This window comes from Ceratotherium simum, chromosome 5 (genome assembly GCF_057802395.1).
Source record: "Ceratotherium simum simum isolate JZ-2026a chromosome 5, ASM5780239v1, whole genome shotgun sequence".
NCBI classification, from domain to species: Eukaryota; Metazoa; Chordata; class Mammalia; order Perissodactyla; family Rhinocerotidae; genus Ceratotherium; species Ceratotherium simum.
The window spans coordinates 10,677,103-10,695,444 of NC_141904.1; the positions used below are offsets into that span (position 1 = coordinate 10,677,103).

Here is an 18,342-nt window from a genome sequence, read left to right on the forward strand (position 1 = left end):
CAAATCAGATGACTATAAAATACACGGGAATTTGGGGTGTCATAACCATTGCATAACCTCTAGAGTTCTTAGTGTGTCCTCTCTGTGGCAGCAGGAAGCCTGGAAAATCTGCAGTGTAGGAGCAAGAGCACTGCTCTTGGAGTCAGGCAGGCTGGGGTTCAAATCCCTGCTCAGCAACTTGCTAGCTCGGTAACCTCAGTGAAACTTACCCAGTGCATGTCTGATGCATGTTGGGCTCACAGCAAATGGACCTATTTCTCCACATGACTTCTCATTTATCAGGTCTAGGTATACAGAAAAATTGAACATTTGCAAAAGCACAGTATAACTGTCTAGGTGATCCATTCTGACTTAGCTGAGCAACGGATATCTGCTGAGACCCGAAAATCCTTAGGGAAAATTGTTCAGAACAATGTGCTGTTCCCTCAAGTAAGGAAAGTGTATTCTCCAGACTCTGACTTGAACCCAACATCAGAGTAGAATCCATCATTGGCGATTTTGCATTAGTCATTTTTCACTCAGTACTTAAACAAACAATTGTGTAGAAATGTTGCACCTTTCGCTGAAATTGCAAGTAGACAGGCATGATAGAATAACATTGTAAATAAGTGATGCTGCTTAATGAATTGTGTTATGATCTTCTCTGGATTTGAAGAGGATCCATCTCTCTTTTGTTTGACGGTTTTTTCCTGTAATACATCAATGAGGCACAGCTGGTTGGTGCTGCTCAGCAGGATGCTGCTGCTTTCCTGGTTCACGCAGACACAAAGAAGCACGGAGCCCGTGCTCGGGAAAATTAAGTTGGTGATGATCCTGGCTCACGTGTCCTTTGAGTTTTTTGTCATATGTGTCCCAAGGCCAGGCTGGTGCTGTTTTCACAGACTTCATTGCCCAGGAAACACACGTAACTGCAGGACTGAGGACAGCAGGGCGCCAGCGCACTGGGATGAGGGCCATCGTGGTGACCTTAGAAAGGAGATCAAAGCCCACCTCCTTACACTGGTGGGCTGTAATGAGAAGTTAGTTAGGGCTGCCGGTAGCTGATTCTTACAAAGCATATTCATCTCATAGAGATCAACTAATCCATTCTCCTACTTTCAAGCAAAACTTTTATCTAAATTTTGACCTTCTCTTATATCTTTTTCTTTAAAAGAAAAGAGAGAGAATAAGAAAATTCATCAAAGAAAATTCTTCATCTTCCTATAACTGCCTAATATTTTACAATCACGTATAATTATTGGTAAGATTACCTGGTAGCCTAACTCCTTCCTTTTACAATTTAAATGTATTTTATTTCAGCAAATTCACACCATTGTTAATTCAGTAATAACTCGTATCTGAATAACTTAAACTAGTAGAAAGTATTTTTTTTTTGTTAGAGAAATGAGATAGCACAACATAGTACAGTGAAAACTATGTGGTATTTGGATCTTGGGCAAGGTTTTATATCTTTGAATCTCAGTTTCTTTATCTGTAAAATGTGAATGATAATAATGTCTACTTCTCCAGGTTGTTATAACAATCAAGTGAAATTATGTTTACAAAAACTACCTAACTTAATTTGGTTAAACTCATCTTCTCTTATGAAGGATTTGAGGCAGCTTTCACCACTACATATGATGAAATAATAGTAAAACATTTTTTAAAGAATTTTAAAATTCAGTAAAAAAATTAATAAGAGCAGAAAATCAAAACCAGACAAGTGAAAAGAATCACGAATAAGCAGATCATTAGGTCCTATATACTTGCTGTGGTTGAACCACAGCTTAGCTTTCTGGTAGCCAAAGGGGGAAAAAAAGGAAATAATAATCAGTAATATGCTAAATTATTATCATTAGAGGGAAAAATCATACTCTCTCCTCAAGTAGTACAAAACTTCACAGGCCACTATGTTTTAAAAGAAATTTCTCCCTTGGAGCTTCCTGGAGAAAACTCATAAAGAGCTACCTAAATGTGAACTAACTACCCTTGTTATAATCTGCATGGTTCCTACTAAACTACTGCTGCTTAAAAATAATTTTATTTTTAAGAAGCATCCTGGAATTTGTTTTTATTCATGATAATGTTTGACTGCCAAGATAGCTACATTTCAGAAAGAGATTTTCTCCACTTCTTGGAATAATTCTTATTATCAGTGTCAAGTACAGGAAACAGTGGGCTTGGGCCAGAAGTAACGAACCACAGTGTCCATGCACCTGCCACTCAACCTGGAAAGAGGGGGGTTTTTTTGGTACTTTCCAAACTGCGTGTCAAGAACTTCTTTGCCCGTATTTTGCCTGACAGCTCTTTGCTTATATCAGCATTTGTTGCTTTGTCTGACTACAGAGCATAAACTCGCATTCTTAGGAGGACTGCATGTTTCCACGTGGTTTGCATTTATTAAACTGGGCTTGCATTCACAAATAGGATAGTCTTTGCATTGGTCAACCTCTTAAAAAAAGGAAAGACTCTCGCTAAAAATTTCACAGGTAGTTATGGCAATTACCAATCATTACTCTCAAAATCAGTAATAAACATATGTAATGATATGTGCATATTTTTAAAGGAATTTCCTCTTTCTCTGTTTATGGAGAGGGAAATAACCTTTGGGCAATAAGAACTTGTAGCTGAGACTAACTAGCAATGTCATGATTTTCCTTTTTGCCTTGTAACACCTTTAGAGTGTGAAGGGTATTACACTCTTACTTATACCAGATCCAGAAGCTTTAGAAAGCGTGTTCCACAGGCAGGTATTAAACTTTAAATACATACTTTATGTGAATGTGCTACATTGAGAAATGGTAGGCATTGCAGTTGTGAATTTTATGTCTCTTCAATGTAATGAGAAAAAAAACCTCTCAGACACCATCCCCCATAGGAAATTTTCCTTGTAACTGATTCTGTGTCCTTGGAAGCACAGCATTACAGAGCAAGTGAGAATCCTGGAGCACCACACATGCCTTAGTCTTTTCATAGAAAATTCCTGCCACTCAAGAAGGGCTGCTACTATTGCTTCTCTTTTTCCCTTTTTGCCATTTTTTCATGATCATCCTAATATTTGTTGAGTGCCAAGTATTGTTGTTAACACTATTCTGAGCATTATATCTGTATTAACTCACTTTCCAAGATAACCCTCTGAGAGGTGCTATTATTATTCCCATATTTCAAATAAGGACCCTGTATACAGAGAAGTTCAATCACTTGCCCAAGGACACAGAGTGGGAAGAGGTGGAATTGGAACCCAGACAATCTGGTTCCAGTCCTCCACTCTTAACTGGCATGCGGCATAAGTATTCATTCATTCATTCATACAGCCCTCCCAGGTCAGGCACTAATCTAGGTGTGAGGAGGATGCAGCAGGTACCAACTCAAAGTCTTCACCCTCCCAGCGCTTCTACTCTAACAGGGACATTAATGAGAGAAAGGGAAACAACTACATACTGTCGGTTCAGAGAATGATAACTATAGAGCAGGACAGAGGATGGAGAACAATAGCGGGGAGGCTGTTGGCTGGTTAGGGCAGGCCTCTCTGAGGAAGTGGCATTTGATCAGAGGCCTGAAGGATGTGCAGCAGTAAGCCGTGTGGGAGCTGGGGGAACACAGTCCAGGCAGAGTGTACTGCAAGTCACAACTGGTTATGGTGTGCTCACCAAGCATGGGAAGGCCAGTGTGGCTGCAGCCGAGCAAGCAAGCTGGGAGTGGATGGAGATGAAGTGGGAGAGACAGAGAAGGGCCAGATCATTGGCCATGGTGTTTTATTTTATTCTACGTGTGATGGAGGTAAAAATTCTTGAAGGTTTGGAGCTTGGAAGTAATGGAATCAACCCTTTTCAAAAACTCATTTTTCTCCTATCTCCACTCTGCCAACTGTTACGATGAGGTTAATTTTCATCTCTTCTAATCTTTTGTAACATAATTTTATATTTTAACGCTATGCTTTCTTCTCTATGTGCTCTCTTAATGCCGACTTCCAATTTTACTTTTGCTCCCAATAGTCCCTTCATTGAAATTCTGGTTTTGGTTGTCATTTATGCTTGTGTGCAACCTGGGTGGATCAGTTCTGGTCACTGCAGCTCGAGAAAGTCAGAGCAGAGCTGAGACAGGTCCAGAGAAGGGCAACTTCCATAACTGAGCAGAGGGAGATTAAAAGGATTAGGATTTCTCCTGCAGAAAGAGCAGCACTGAGAAGGGATACAACAAAAGTGTCTGCAAAAATATGAAGGGTATGAGTAACGTGAACAAAGACTTGTTTACCAACTCCCAGAAAACCATAACCTGGAATACCCTTAAAACCTGACAGAGCTCATTTGGGGAAGAATAGAAGTATTTGTTCTGCACAATTGATACTTATTACTCATAGTCATCCAGAGGTGCAAAGGCTGGCAAAATAGATAGGTTCAGGAGGGAAAGAGATTAATTAGCAGACGGTAGGGTCATCTAATCTTTAAATAAAATTTAATTTGCCTTGTGAATATTTTCAAATATCCCTAATAATCATATAGAAATCGTGTAGAAAATCGTATAAAGATTCCCTCATATATATCCCTCAGATTTAACAACGATCAACATTTTTCGCTACTTGCCCCTTTGCTGTTGGAGTTGGCCTCATAGAAAGTAAATTCCACACTACACCCCTACAGATATTTCAGAAATAGAGTACTAGGCTCTAAAATTGATCTGACCTAGACGCGGGTTTTCTATATTACATTGTAACTAATAGTATTTTGAGAAAAATGAGTATTTCAGAGCAAATATCTTGGGTTTTCCCTTGGCCAACATTGAATTTATTTTGGTTATACTTACTCATGGCTTATATAACCAAAAGTATACTTCCTCCTCACTAAGTTTTTTCTGCTTAGGACTAAATTCCATACATCTGTCTCACCTGCAGATTCTGGAATTCCCTGCTCTAGAAATCAGAAATAACCACGAGGAAGAAGAAGTGGAGGAAGATGGCAGCTACACTTTAGTGAGCACTTTTTATGCATTAGCTGCCCTATATAAAATCACATTTAATCTTTACTTTGACCAATCAAGATACCTAGTATAACCCCCACTTTATAAATGATGAAACTGTAGTTCAAAGCATTAAAGTAACTTTCGCAAGACAGCAACAAAAAACGCTCCAGCCCCTTCAGCAGCCCCCAAACTCCCACTCTAGCTCCTCAGCTCAGTGCGACTGCACTCTCTGCTTGGGCTCCACCTCCTTGCCCTGCACCTGGGGGGCCCTCCAGACAGAAAGCCCAGGAGAGTAAAGGGCTCACCTCATTTGTCTTCCTTCTCTCAAAGATCACAGTCCCTTGCTGTCCGTTATCCAATACCTGAATTCTACCATATACTTACCATACGAGTTATTCTATCAGGGCCAGCCATTATAAATTTTGGAAGTAGTTTTGTAGGGGGAAACATTGTTTTGTTGTATTTTGTTTTGAGGCAAATACATAATACTATATACTCAAATCACACGTCTAAATGTTAAGACTTATCTTTGCTGTGGTGTTTGTGATTCGGGGGTGCTGTCACTAGGGGACAGTGTGAGCCAGGATCTTCTTATTCCAAGGTGCATTTTCCATTAGGATGTGTGTAGATGGGTGTCTGTGTGTATGTGTGTGTACATGTATGTAAAAGAGTTAGCACACTAACTAAACTGTGATATAAATCAGGCATTAGTCAAGAACACTGTGAAGCAGCTAGAGTGAGGTGGGGTGAACTTCCTCCTGCCTGTAAGCTGGTCCATCATTTTATGTCTTTTGTATTCCATCTGCAATCTGTAACATGGTGTACTGGGCCTACGATAATTTTTTCTACACTTTTAATGGGGAAATATGTTTTCTACACCACAAATATATTACCTTTGTGAACACACTTTGTAAACCATGAAGAGTTAAGCCTCATCATTTTATTATCTCTTCCTGGCTCCCACTCCAATGCCTTTTAGATCTAGAACTTATGATTCCAGTATATAGTTGTATTAGCTTTCTATTGCTACATAAAAAATTATCCCAAAAATTACTGCCTTAAAACAACAAACACGTATCATCTCACAGTTTCTATGGGTCAGGAATTTGAAAGCAGCTTAGCTGAGTGTTTCTGACTCAGGGTCTCTCATGAGGTGGCAGTCAGATGTCAGCCAGAGCAATGGTCATCTGAAGACTTCACTGGGGCTGAAGGATCCACTTCCACGTGAGCAGGAGGCCTCTGTTCTTTGCTGGCTACTGGTAGGGAGACACAATTCCTCTCTACATGGATCTCTCCACAGAGCTGCTTGAGTGTCCTCGCAATATGGCAGCTGAGTTCCCTCAAGGGTCCAAGAGAGACAGCAAGGAGGAAGCCCTGATGCCTTTTTATGGCCTGGTCTTGGATATGACACACCATCACTTCTGCTCCATTCTGTTGATGCAAATGAGCCACTAAGTACAGTCCACACTCAATAGGAAGGGAAATTAGTCTCCATATTTTAAAAGAAGTACCAAAGACTTTGTGGATATACATTTTAAAACCACCTCAATATTATATTTACCTGAACCAAACAATTTATTTTCTAGTGGATTAACTTCAGTCTCTTATACAGACAAAGTTATTTGAACCAGGCCCTTGCTTTGTAGCCTAACCATGAGTTTAGCCCATCTGATAGTATATCTATGATGTCTACATGTCATCCTAACAGTTTCCCCATCCTTGATTACTTGTCTCCTTCATTTTTTCCTCCCTAAGCATGTGTTTTCTGACTATACCTTCTTGGGAACATTTATGAATTTATCATGGTGTGGGGAAGGTGAGAATATTTGTATAAAGTACTTTCCATGTGGAGGCTAAGAATTCATGATTTACCTTTTAAAATGTAAATCTGAAAAAAAAAAAGATCCTATTGACCCTCAATTATATTATGCTCCCTCTTCAGAATCCAGAAATCTTTCTCTCTAGGGGCACAGAATCTGGTCCTCTTGTTGGTAATTAGAAAATCTAGTCAGTAAACTTGAAGTTATTACACAAATACATTCCAAAGAGCGGGGAGATGGTAGGGCAAAGTACTGCTATCAGATTCCATCCACATGCACCACTTGAACAAGTGCTCTGGAACCTGTAAGGAGCTCTACATATTTGTTATGATAATTATTGTCTTTGTTATCATTCTTTGCAACTTCCGCTGACATCAATATTGAATATGAAATCTTGAGAAATGGAAAGGAACATCTTCTCTCTCTCTCTTAATCCCTTGAATCCCCCTGAAATGAGGCGCAATCCCACCTGGTGATCCCAGAGCAGAGCTCATCCAGTCCACTTAGCAAAGGCCCCACATTTGAATGTTGAGAGAGGAATGTATTTACATTTGTTTAGTTCTTTTTCATTAAAGCTAATACAACAAACAATCCATTCTTGCTTCAGGGTCTGGTTTTCACAGATTTCTGGCTAGAGCCTTTTGTTTTCTCTCAGGGGTCCAAATAAGCGTAAAACAAAGAATACTGGTCATTCTCCCGGTGCTCCCTCTCTGGGGCTGTGCTCAAGGTGAGGGGGTCGCTTAGAAGACCACTGCTCACTCCTTACTGTGCTCAGTCGCTTCCCAACCTCTGGTCCACTCCCTTGTTTAAGGAGAAAAAAGAGAGATATCAAATGCCCCAGTCGTTTTTACATTTTCTCAGAAATAGAAGATAATAAAGGGACCAGAAATTGCACATATATCAAACACTCTGCTTCTTAGAAGTATCAAGGGCAAATAAAAGTTAAGATTCGACGACGTTGAATCGCCAGTTCCCATTTACAGCTGTGATCACTTACAGTCTCAGCGTTGGTAAGTGATCGTTATTACTAAATGGTAAAATGTCGAGTCAGATCTCAAGTCTTGGTCTTCAGTTTCTGGATCCTCTGCTTATTCCAGCACGCACACCACTTCCCCTTCAGGATAAAACAACTTAGAAGAGAAGAAATATTGCTAGTGATAAAGAAAATGCTACCAAGTTCCAGATTCTACTTCTGATGACTGCTCACATCTATTGTCCTTGGGTGTGAGCTGGTCTCTGCTTCAGAATGATCCAGGTAAATTGCTGCTACCTGCTGTCCTCTGCCCATCTGGGCCCTCCCAGGGGCCTGCCCTCTGTGCTGCCTCATCAGATACCCTCCCTGTTCCAGGGTGACTGCAAAGGCTGGCCTTCCCTTGGCACATTTATCTTCAACCCCCGGTGAACAAGCAGAGCACACAGTAGACTAACTCATTTATTTCCACTCATTTATTGATGGCCTTTCATAACCGAGTTATTAAGTCATCAATAACTTCAGAGAAATAAATGAATGGATCCAGAACTGGGCCAACAGATATTTAAGATATACACTGAACATTTTATCTAGGATCAGCAGAAAAGTCAATGCTGGGTCATCAGTGTTATTTTTCTCACCTGGGAAAACATATTCTATGTTTTATTCTAATTAGAACCCAGCATATTTCTCTACAAAGTAATGAAATGAAGAACATCTCCAGTCTCCCAAGTAAAATAAGGTTTGAAAAAAAGATTACGTGTGTTAACATTTTTCCAAAATGCTACCTAATATCTCTTGCTCTCATCAGCTGACAAAAAATAACCCTGGAAGTTTTGCCAGAAATAGTATAAGCTCTTTCAGGATTGCTTGTGAGTTCTGATATATTCCCCTCGGGAAATTAAAATAAAATAAAATAAAATAAAATAAAATAAAATAAAATAAAATAAAATAAAAAAGTAAAATAAAATAAAAAGAGGAGGGAAAAGGGAAAGAAAGGCAGGAAGGGTTTCTAAGACCTTGGGAAACGTCTGAAACAGTATCTGGGAGTCTAGAGATGTTCCTAACACTGAAGTTAAGTTTCTATAGGGACCCTTCCAGAGCCATGAGCAGTTCACCCAGCTGGGGGGAGCCACGCATTCTCAATATGTTTAGGGTACATGTAGCTGCTCTGTCTCAACCTCCATGAGCAGCCCACTATCCCGACCTCTTCTCCCTGCTCAGATACCCCGTGGCCCTAGTTTGCTCTCCGCTTACACCCTAGGGCCCCAGCTAGATGAGAGGATCTTGGCTGCTGCTAAAGGACCACAGGTGTGCTTGGAAACCTGTCCGTGCCTCAGTTGCCTCAGATTCCTCATCTGTGAAATAGGAATAATAATAGAACAGGCTTCATCAAATTGTTGTAAGAGTTAAAGGCATTAATATATGGAAAGCATTTAGAGTAGTGTCTGGCACATAGTATGTGTTCAAGAAGTGTTAGCTGTTATTGTTGTTGTTGTCATTAATAAAAATAGAATATTTTCCTCATGATTGGGACCTCAGAGACCAGCCAGGCCAGTTTCCTCGATTCATTGTACAGACAAGGAAACTAGCCCAAGTGGCCTAGCACACAGTGTCTGCTTTGCAAAGTTTGAAGGCTGAGTGAGATACGGGCAGAAACAACGTCATCTTTGGAGTCCAGCGGTCCTACATTCAAATTCCATCTCTACTGTTTGCAAGCTGTGTGACTTTGGGCTCATCTCTTCCCTTCTCTGGGCCTCTCTAGGTCACCTGTAAAATAGGTATAACGTGACCTACTTTGATGGATTGTTGTGAAAATTAAAAAATAATGACTGAAAAAGTTAATGAATGGATAATGTGACCAGCACGCTACCTAGGAATTCATAAGCATTCAATAGCTGGGGACTGTCATTATTGCAAATGTCATTCCATTGGGCTGCTGCAGACTGGGTGCCAGAATCCTGGGCCACTGACTGTCAGCTAAGCTCACCATCTCACAGCCTACCTTTACTTAAAGCAAACAGACAAACAAAAACAGGAATTTTCTTACACTCCTTTCTATCAGTTTTCTTCAATGACCATCTTGTCATCAGTAGATATTATCAGCTATCAAAAATTACCTGTGCTTGTTGATGGATAAAATTCTGTAAGTCCTTATTGTTCTTAAAGAAAAAGAAAGGAAAAAAAGAGAGAGAGAGGCAAGTCCCCACTGTTGGCACAGAGCTTTTCTAACTAGTTGAGTTGAGGGTGAGTAGCACTGCCGCCAGCTAAGCCCCAACAGGGAGAAAGTGACTCAGAAACGACTTGCAGATGTTGCAAGATGATGAAGAAAACACTACGTGCAGCAGTGATTTTGCAAATCTGACACCTTTATTGGGGTAGAAACAGCTAGAGAAAGGTTCAGGAAAGGACGAAAATTGAACTGGACACCCTGGTTTCCTTTTTGGGAGAATATGATGAATAAATTCTAACTCCAGATAACAGGGAATGCATTCCAGCTCTCTCAGAAAACAGATCTGTGGAACTCAAATATCCATGAAAAGATGGTAGATGCCCCACGGTCAGGCTTGGGAATGGGGAGTGGTTTCCATGGCCAGGAGGGAAACACTTCCCTCTTGAAGATTTACAATGCTCACTTACAAATGAAAGATTCTGAGAAGCCCTGTACATAAGAAACCTATTTAACACTGTCAAACCTATCCTGACCTGAACGACTGGCACAGAATTTCCAGCAACACCGTGTAGAACAATGGCATACCAGGGAACACCATTTGGGAAACTGTGCAAGGTTTGAAATCAGAGATCTTAAAACAATGAGTGAGAAGGGCTGCCAGTTTGGGTTTTAATTTTATTGTGAGTCTCTGCTTCAACCATTTTGGACAAAGGATAAATGGCTGGCTAGAAATGGACCCCATGTTGCTTTCTTGTATTCCCATTTTATTTGTGAGAGACGGAACTGCAGCATCTGCTCTTACACAGGTTTTAGAGAGCAGAATATAGCCCTTTGTGTTCAGCTATTTGTCATTAACCATCAATGGAACTGTCTGGGAATGTGCAAAAATGTAAATAAAATAAAATGAAAGCAAATCAGCTTGGGTTCATCTAAGGGCTCCTGTGGAGAAGCCAGTGGATCGCCATGTCATCCAGCGTCATGATTTCTTGAGAATGTTCACATTATTACTGGACTGGGAACTCGTGACACAATTTGGAGATGGACACTGATGGCCCAAACAAAGCAATGGAGACCACATTAAGATATAAATGCTTTTAATGATGGAGATAACATTACAACTGATTGAATTCTGGAATTCTCGTTTCTTAATATGCAAAATGGGATACACAAAAGATGTAAAAATGCCACTGAATCTCCTTCTTACCACACTGCAATATTCATTATCATCTGCCTCTCAAGTTCACAAAAATGTTTCACCTTCCTTCCTTTTTCTCACATTTTCATCCTCTACTCTCACATAAATGCCCATCAAATGCTTTCTCTTTTGTTCTTTTTAATTCCTTTTCTTCCTTTCTCCCACTGTGGCCCTTTTGGGGGGGAAAAAAAAGGAGACAAGCACATTCAATTATTATAGGCTTCCTATCAGGAATATCTGTTTCAAACTCTTAAGAATCAAAGTGGGAAGATATCTAAAATTAATAGCCTTTGGTAGTGACCTATCAAAAGGAAAATGAATGAAAACAAGTTTAACAATCATTAGACTGTTATCATCCCCTCAGTCTTGACCTTTGGGTAAGTCATAAATAAATACCATTCAAATCTGACAGAAGTAAACTGCAAAATTCCCACAACAGCAATCTGACAGAAATACCATTTGTATTGATGTCAAAAAAGTGGCATTTCTTAGCTGTTTAATAAAGTAGAGATTATTAAGAAAAGTAAATGTTGAATTATCCCACAAGAGTCTCATCCACGTGGCAAGACCTATGAGCTAATTTGCTTGGCAGCTGCTTCACTGTTTAGATGAAGACGCCTCTACTTAGAAAGTTTTTTTAAATGTGGTTAAATTTAATTTGGTTTGACATGTATTTTTCTGGTGAAAATATGTTAATACTATATATGATATATTAATGTTGATATTATATGCAATATTTTATATTGATTATTTATCCAATGTCTTCTTCTGTTGTCTCTCTCCAGGAAGCAAATAACTTGCAAAAAAGCACGACAAAAACAGAGAGTGCTTGGCTCTTCAGAATGTGGTATGGCTTTGATCACAAGTATCCTTTGACAATGATGCTCTCCCAGATCCTGCTGCACAGCAGAGATTAACTTCCAGCACTTAATCATTGAGGTGTGCGCCCCTGCTCTTCAAGAAACACAGAAAGGTAAAGCTAATTCACAACAAACTTACCAAAAAGATTGATTTCAAAAAATACAAAGCTATATCATCCATACTTAAATGTTACAAAGAGCTAACATGAAATCTGTCAGAGTCAAATGAATTTGGTGTATTCATGGCAATCTAATATTTCCAAAGCTAGATGGTAAAGTCACATAGTCCTGAGAACTGATCTATTTTACTAATTTTACTGCTCTTTCCTTTGTAAAGATCTTACTTCTGGAGTTGGCCAGGAGGACTGGACAAAACTCCTTGTCCTTTCTCCCAGGAACCCACTCATGTGCTTTGTTTCATCCTGTAAAAAAATGAAGGGAGTAGGGGTGCAGGGGACTGCATGGTCCAAGAAGGAGAATGAGTCTGTTCACCACATTATAAAATCACACTACTTTGTTTTCCAGGCAGACTTGAGTAAGCTTTTCCTAGCGAAGGGCAATTTTAAAATTCTAGCAATCTGTGTAAACACAGTGCCCAGATACACCTTGCTGAGTGACTCACAGGGCTGAGAAGTCGGGTCTGAAGGGATCTGCCATTGTGAGTTGCAGTAAGCGGTCCATCTCTAATCCCAGGCAAAAGTGCCACGGAAGAAAGAAAAGATCTGCACTGAAAATTGCATGTGTTGGGTCTTTGTAGTTGGTTTTCCACAGTCACAAATCCCTCTCCTTTCAGGGAGAAAATGTCAGTCACTGGGTGATTTTAAAGCCCCTAAGCAATGATTAAAGCCACAACAGATCAGTGGGAGAGGAAAAAGAATTAAGAACAGGCAAAAGAAATTCAAAAAATAAGATGAAGAAGAGGTAAAAGTTGAGAGGGAGAGGAGGCAAGAGAAATACAGGAAATTCACAGTAGGAAGGAAAGGAAATCAAATTAGAGGAATGACTGCAGAAAAAAATTAAGTAAGAATGAAGTGAAGCCAAATGAAGATTGTAGAGATAAACAAAAATAAAACAAAGTGAGAATTAGAAAGCAATTCTGCAAAAATAGAGCATTCTAGAAGTTACTAATGGAGATGTGGAAGGTGGAGGTTTTTTGATGCCATAGTCTTATTTTTCCACAGCTCTGTTATCTATGGATGGATACCTCGCCTTGCTCAATCTTGAGCGTTTATGGACAGTGTAGGTTGCCACCCCTTTAAAGGTGGTCCATCTTGGCCAATAACTACCTCTTGGAGGTTTTGATATCTCATTAAATACTCAAAGCCTTCCTGGTCTCTTTAAGGGAAGCTGGTTCTTAGCAAGTTATGCTGGTTTATGTTCTAGGTCAATTTCTCTTCTGGAAACACAGTTTTCCTCTGTCATTGCTTAAACCAAATTTGTAGGAAGTTATAAAAATTTGACTAAAGAGTACACAAAAAGGCTGCTTGCTTATGACAAGATGTACAGTAAGAAAATGTCTTTTTGGGTTCCTGGACCCAATTTCCAACTTGTGGAGTGGAGGCTTCCCCACATATCCAAGCAATGCTCTGGACACCAGCTCAGTGTACTACAATTCAACTCAATTCTAACACTGTCTACCTGGAGGTAAGGGCTCAGTTCCACAAGGCCACCCCCATCACCACTTTAGACACCAGTCATAAGCCCAGGTTGTTACTTCTGCTTCTGACCAACCCGCTATAGATTCTAGGTTCCCATGACCTCCTCCTTGGGTTTGATTAATTTGCTAGAGAAGCTCACAGAACTCAGAGAAACATTTTACTTACTAGATCATTGGTTTATTATAAACGGATATAACTCAGGCACAGCCAAATGGAAGAAATGCGTAGGGCAAGGTATGGAGAAAGGGCACGAAGCTTCCATGCCCTCTCTGAACATGCCCATATCTCTACGTGTTCACTAACCCAGAAGCTCTCCAAATCCTGTCCTTTTTGGGTTTTTATGGAGGCTTCGTTATAGAGGCATAACTGATTAAATCATTGACTATTGGTGATTGAACTCCATCTCCAGCATCTCCCCCTCCCCGGAGGTGGGAGGGCAGGGACTGAAAGTTCCAACCCTCTAATCATGTGGTTCGTTCTCCTAGCAACCAGCCCCATCCAAAGGTGCAGGCCAAAAGTCACCTCATTAACATAACAAAGGATACCTTTGCTGCTTTCATCACTTAGGAAACTCCAAGGGTTTTAGGAGCTCTGTACCAGAAACGGGGACTAAGACCATGTATATATTTCTTATTATAAATCACAACATCACAAACTGGTAAATCGGAAGTGAGATAAAAGATGTTTTTGTTCAAATTCTGACAGTGCTATGAGGAATGCTTTACAATGAAGAAAAGGAGTAACATGGAAAAAAATAACTCGGAAACAAGAAAATGAAAGTGGGAACCCACACAGATATTTAGCTTAGAGCAGTGACACTAAATTCAGATGATGTCATAGTTTTTGTCTCACTTTTCACCAGGGATTTATTTCCATAGGATTATGGACATATTGGCAAAAAACAAAAGCAGATTTACCCTCTCAGTAATATCTCTTCTCAGAGTAATTTGTCCTCTTGTGCATTCGTTCTAAAAATTGCAGTGCTACCATCACTGCACAAATATATTTTCTCTCAGACAACCAAGTTTTTATGTGCTAGTTATGCTCCAAATTCATACCCAGAAAGCAGCAAACCAACCAGTTTCCACTCTGTGACCTCTTGACAGATCTGTGTTTTTAGAGACAAATTATCCACTTTGCATTTATGTTCTTTCTATTGTCCACCTGGAACCCAGGTGATGTGCCCCATGAACCTCATAGGTAGACTATGCCAGCTGCCATCAGTGTAGGATGATCCCCCCACCTGGGATCAGGTTGTCTGGCGGCCTAGGCCAAAAAGAAATTGTTGTGAGGCTGAAAGAAAATGACTATGCAGTTTGGAGCTGCTCAAGTTTCATTTCAGTAAAATTGCGTTGTGCAAATGAGGCATCATAAAGAATTACTGACAAAAGAAAAAGAGGAATAAATAAGCCTTCATATGCACCTGTATCAGTCAGAATTCTCCAGAGAAACAGTAATAGAACCAATAGGAGTACACACACGCACACATATATACATATACATACACATATACATATACATAGATTTATTTCAAGGAATAGATTTATGCAATTGTGGGGGATGGCAAGTCCAGAATTTGTAGGGCAGGCTCTCAGTCTAGAAACTCTCCGGTAGCAGCTGATTTTTTCTTCCTCAGGGAAACCTCAGTTTTGCTCTTAAGGCCATTCAACCGTTTGGATGAGGCCCACTCATGTTATTGAGGATCATCTCCTCTACTTGGAGTCAACTAATTTTGTAGATGTTAACCACACCTACAAAATACCTTCACAGCAACACCTAGATTCAGGTTTGATTGAATAATTGGATAGCCTAGCCAAGTTGACATGTAAAACTAAACATCACAGTTTTCACTTCACATTCAATTTATGCCCAATATTCAGACCCAAGGGTAGAAAGACTATCTTAATTCACCATTGGTATCAATAAAACAAGCCGCTATTGCTCACAAAGTTTTGTTTTCTTTTTGTACTTTTTCATAGCATAATTAATACACATATACATGCCCATAAAATTTTTCCAAAAACCACAGGAGAATAAAAATAATAAAAATTAACATTTGATGAAGAGGAACAATGGCCAAGTAACATCTTGAGTGCTTTACGATTATAATTTCATTTCACCTCCAAGCTCTGTAGGAGGTTAGGAGGTTCTAGAGAGTATAATGTGACATAAGTGGACTGCTGATCGTGTCAGCCTTTGCTGAAACAACCTGGGCTCCCATGCTCAAGAGTGTTGTTAGAAGCCTATGGTGCCGAAATTGATGATTAATTAAGATTTCATTATAATTCAATGTGGGCAGCAATTCTGAGTCAACAGTGCAAAGAAGAAATTAAGAAGGGGGGTAAGAAAGCGAACTATGTTACTGAGCACCAATGCTTTGCCGTTGGGTACATTATTTCATTTCATCCTTATAACCACCCTTTTTGTTTTATGTAATTCTTACAATCACTCTCTTTGAAGTGGAAGAAACAAAGTCTCAGAGAACTTAAATAACTTTCTTAAGGTTCCATAGCTAGTGTCAGTTCTTTGATTCAAGCACAGATCTATCTCACTCTAAAGTCCATAAATATATTTAAGGGAACTTCATCACTGACAACTCTATGTCCATGATATCCCTTATTCTACATGTGAAACCCCATCTCAACATATGCATAAAGTCACTATTACAGCAATGAATATTATGACTGCTTACATTATGTAGTGCAGAGCTCATATCTCAAGCATCTGTTGAAGACATATGGGGTGTTAAGGTTAGGGGTTGTGGTTGGTCCCCTAAGAACACCACCATAAAGCAGTCCCCAAGTTTCTGAGTCCGGTCCTCAACTTTTCAGGGGCAGAAAGCTAAATATACCAAAGACTCCAAGAATGGTTTAATTTCATAGAGGTGGATGCACTCCAGCCAAGCTCAAAGGAGACACAAGTATAAACCAGACACCAAATTCCTAAATGATCATATATATCCCCATGGGGAGGAATATCCCTTCCCAGCCATGAGAAGGCTCAAGTCACAATCTGGTCCCTGGTGTCCCTCTGGCCCCCTCTCCTACTCTTGCTCCCAGGCTCACTCTGCTCCAGCCACCCCGACCTCCCCGAGACACACCAAGCACATTCCTGTTCCCGGGTGTTTGCCCTGGTTCTTCCCTCTGCTCTGGGATGCTCTTCCCTTAGGTATTCACATGCTTCCCTCCTTCACCTCTTTCATTCAACTTGTCAGTGACCTTCCTGGCTCCATATTTAAATTAGCAGTCCCAACTGGAGCACTCCCTCACCTCTTCCTTGCTTTGTTTTCACCATAACACTTGTCACCATCTGACACAGTATGTACTTTGTTTTAATAGTCTCCTCCAACTAGGTTATATCCTTCTGGGGACAGGGATTTAGGTCTCTTTTCCTTCACTGGTGTGTCCTCAGGGCATAGAATAGTGCCTGGCACATAGTAGGTACTCATAAATATTTGTTGAATGAATGAATGGATGGATCAAGCAAGCGAGCAATATTTTCTATCTGGGGCACCTTCATTCTAGACATTGATGTAGCAGGAAAATCCGATTAGTTTTCTGAAGGTTGCTAGGTGAGTCTGAAAGCAGAGCAAGGCAGAGTGAATAATCTTAGTGTTTTCACCCAAGCTGCCTTTGGCACACAAAGTGCACACCCCGTGTAGACATCCACCCCCCAGCCTCAGTGTCCCTCTCCCTAGGCAGGAACAGCCACCACAACACACTTGGATCTCTGTTGCCTCACTGACCTCCTCCCTGTGGTTGGTCCATCCTTCCTTAGGTTTAATTAGTACACCCAATCTGGTACATTCAAGCCTGACCCTGGCTTAGAAGCCATTCTCTGTCTTGGTGACTTTGATTACATCTTATCTCACCCATCATGTGTTGGTTTTATTAGTATACAGAACTCAAAATTTTAGAGCCACCTATCACCCTCGCTAACAATATTTTATACTGAGGAAGTTAGCAGCAGAAATTGATGCCCCCTTATTCAGATTTTAAGACATCAGATAAAATGATTTGCTTAGATTCACAGTGTTACAGCTGGCGTGGGAATCTTAGGTTGCCTTATTTATCAGTGACTAATGATCCTGCTGGACTGTCTGCTTCCTACAGCCTCTTTCCACTCTATCATTTATCATCTCTTTCCTTAAGCATGTGTATATATTAGTCTTACAAATGTGAATGACACAGGATAAGAATAACCTTTTCCAAAATAAAAAGAGCAGCCTAAAATCATTTTTAGCATTTCCTGTAAGGACAGGGTTCGGAGAGCTTCCGGGTTGGTGTATCAACTGAAAATAAGGAGCTATCATGTGGCTGCCAACATTTTACATAAGTGTAAAGAAAGCACAAAGATAACAATGGATTGGCAAGTTGACACAGTAACAGAATTACATAAAGCCACGTGGATGGAGACTTCCTTCCCATCACTGGTTTGGAATGAAGAGCGCACTGAGGTGTTACCAACAAAATGAAAGGCCCATGGTAGGTATGGACGCTGCAGCTCTTGAGTTTTCCATTAAAGAGTCTGGTCAAGAAAGTGTCAGATACCAGACCCCCTCCCATACCAAGGTGTGACAGGCTGGGGCTGCATTCCAGGAAAAGTAAATGCAAACATCAGGGTTGTTCAAAATGACACTTGGAATCAAGTATTTAATGGATTTAAATGTAATGGCATTGTAGTCTTAAAAAAAAACAGGATGGGAAGAAAAACCTCTTCCCCTCCTAA

General features: G+C 40.2%; 1 protein-coding gene across 1 annotated transcript in view; it reads left to right on the forward strand.

The window, feature by feature from the left end:
* SLC9A9 (solute carrier family 9 member A9) overlaps positions 1-18,342 on the forward strand; it is a 539,379-nt gene that overhangs the window by 424,711 nt on the left and 96,326 nt on the right. Inside the window, exon 14 of the mRNA XM_004419282.3 lies at positions 11,882-11,961. Within this exon, the coding sequence (XP_004419339.2) occupies positions 11,882-11,961 (80 nt within the window). The remainder of the gene's footprint in view (positions 1-11,881; positions 11,962-18,342) is intronic.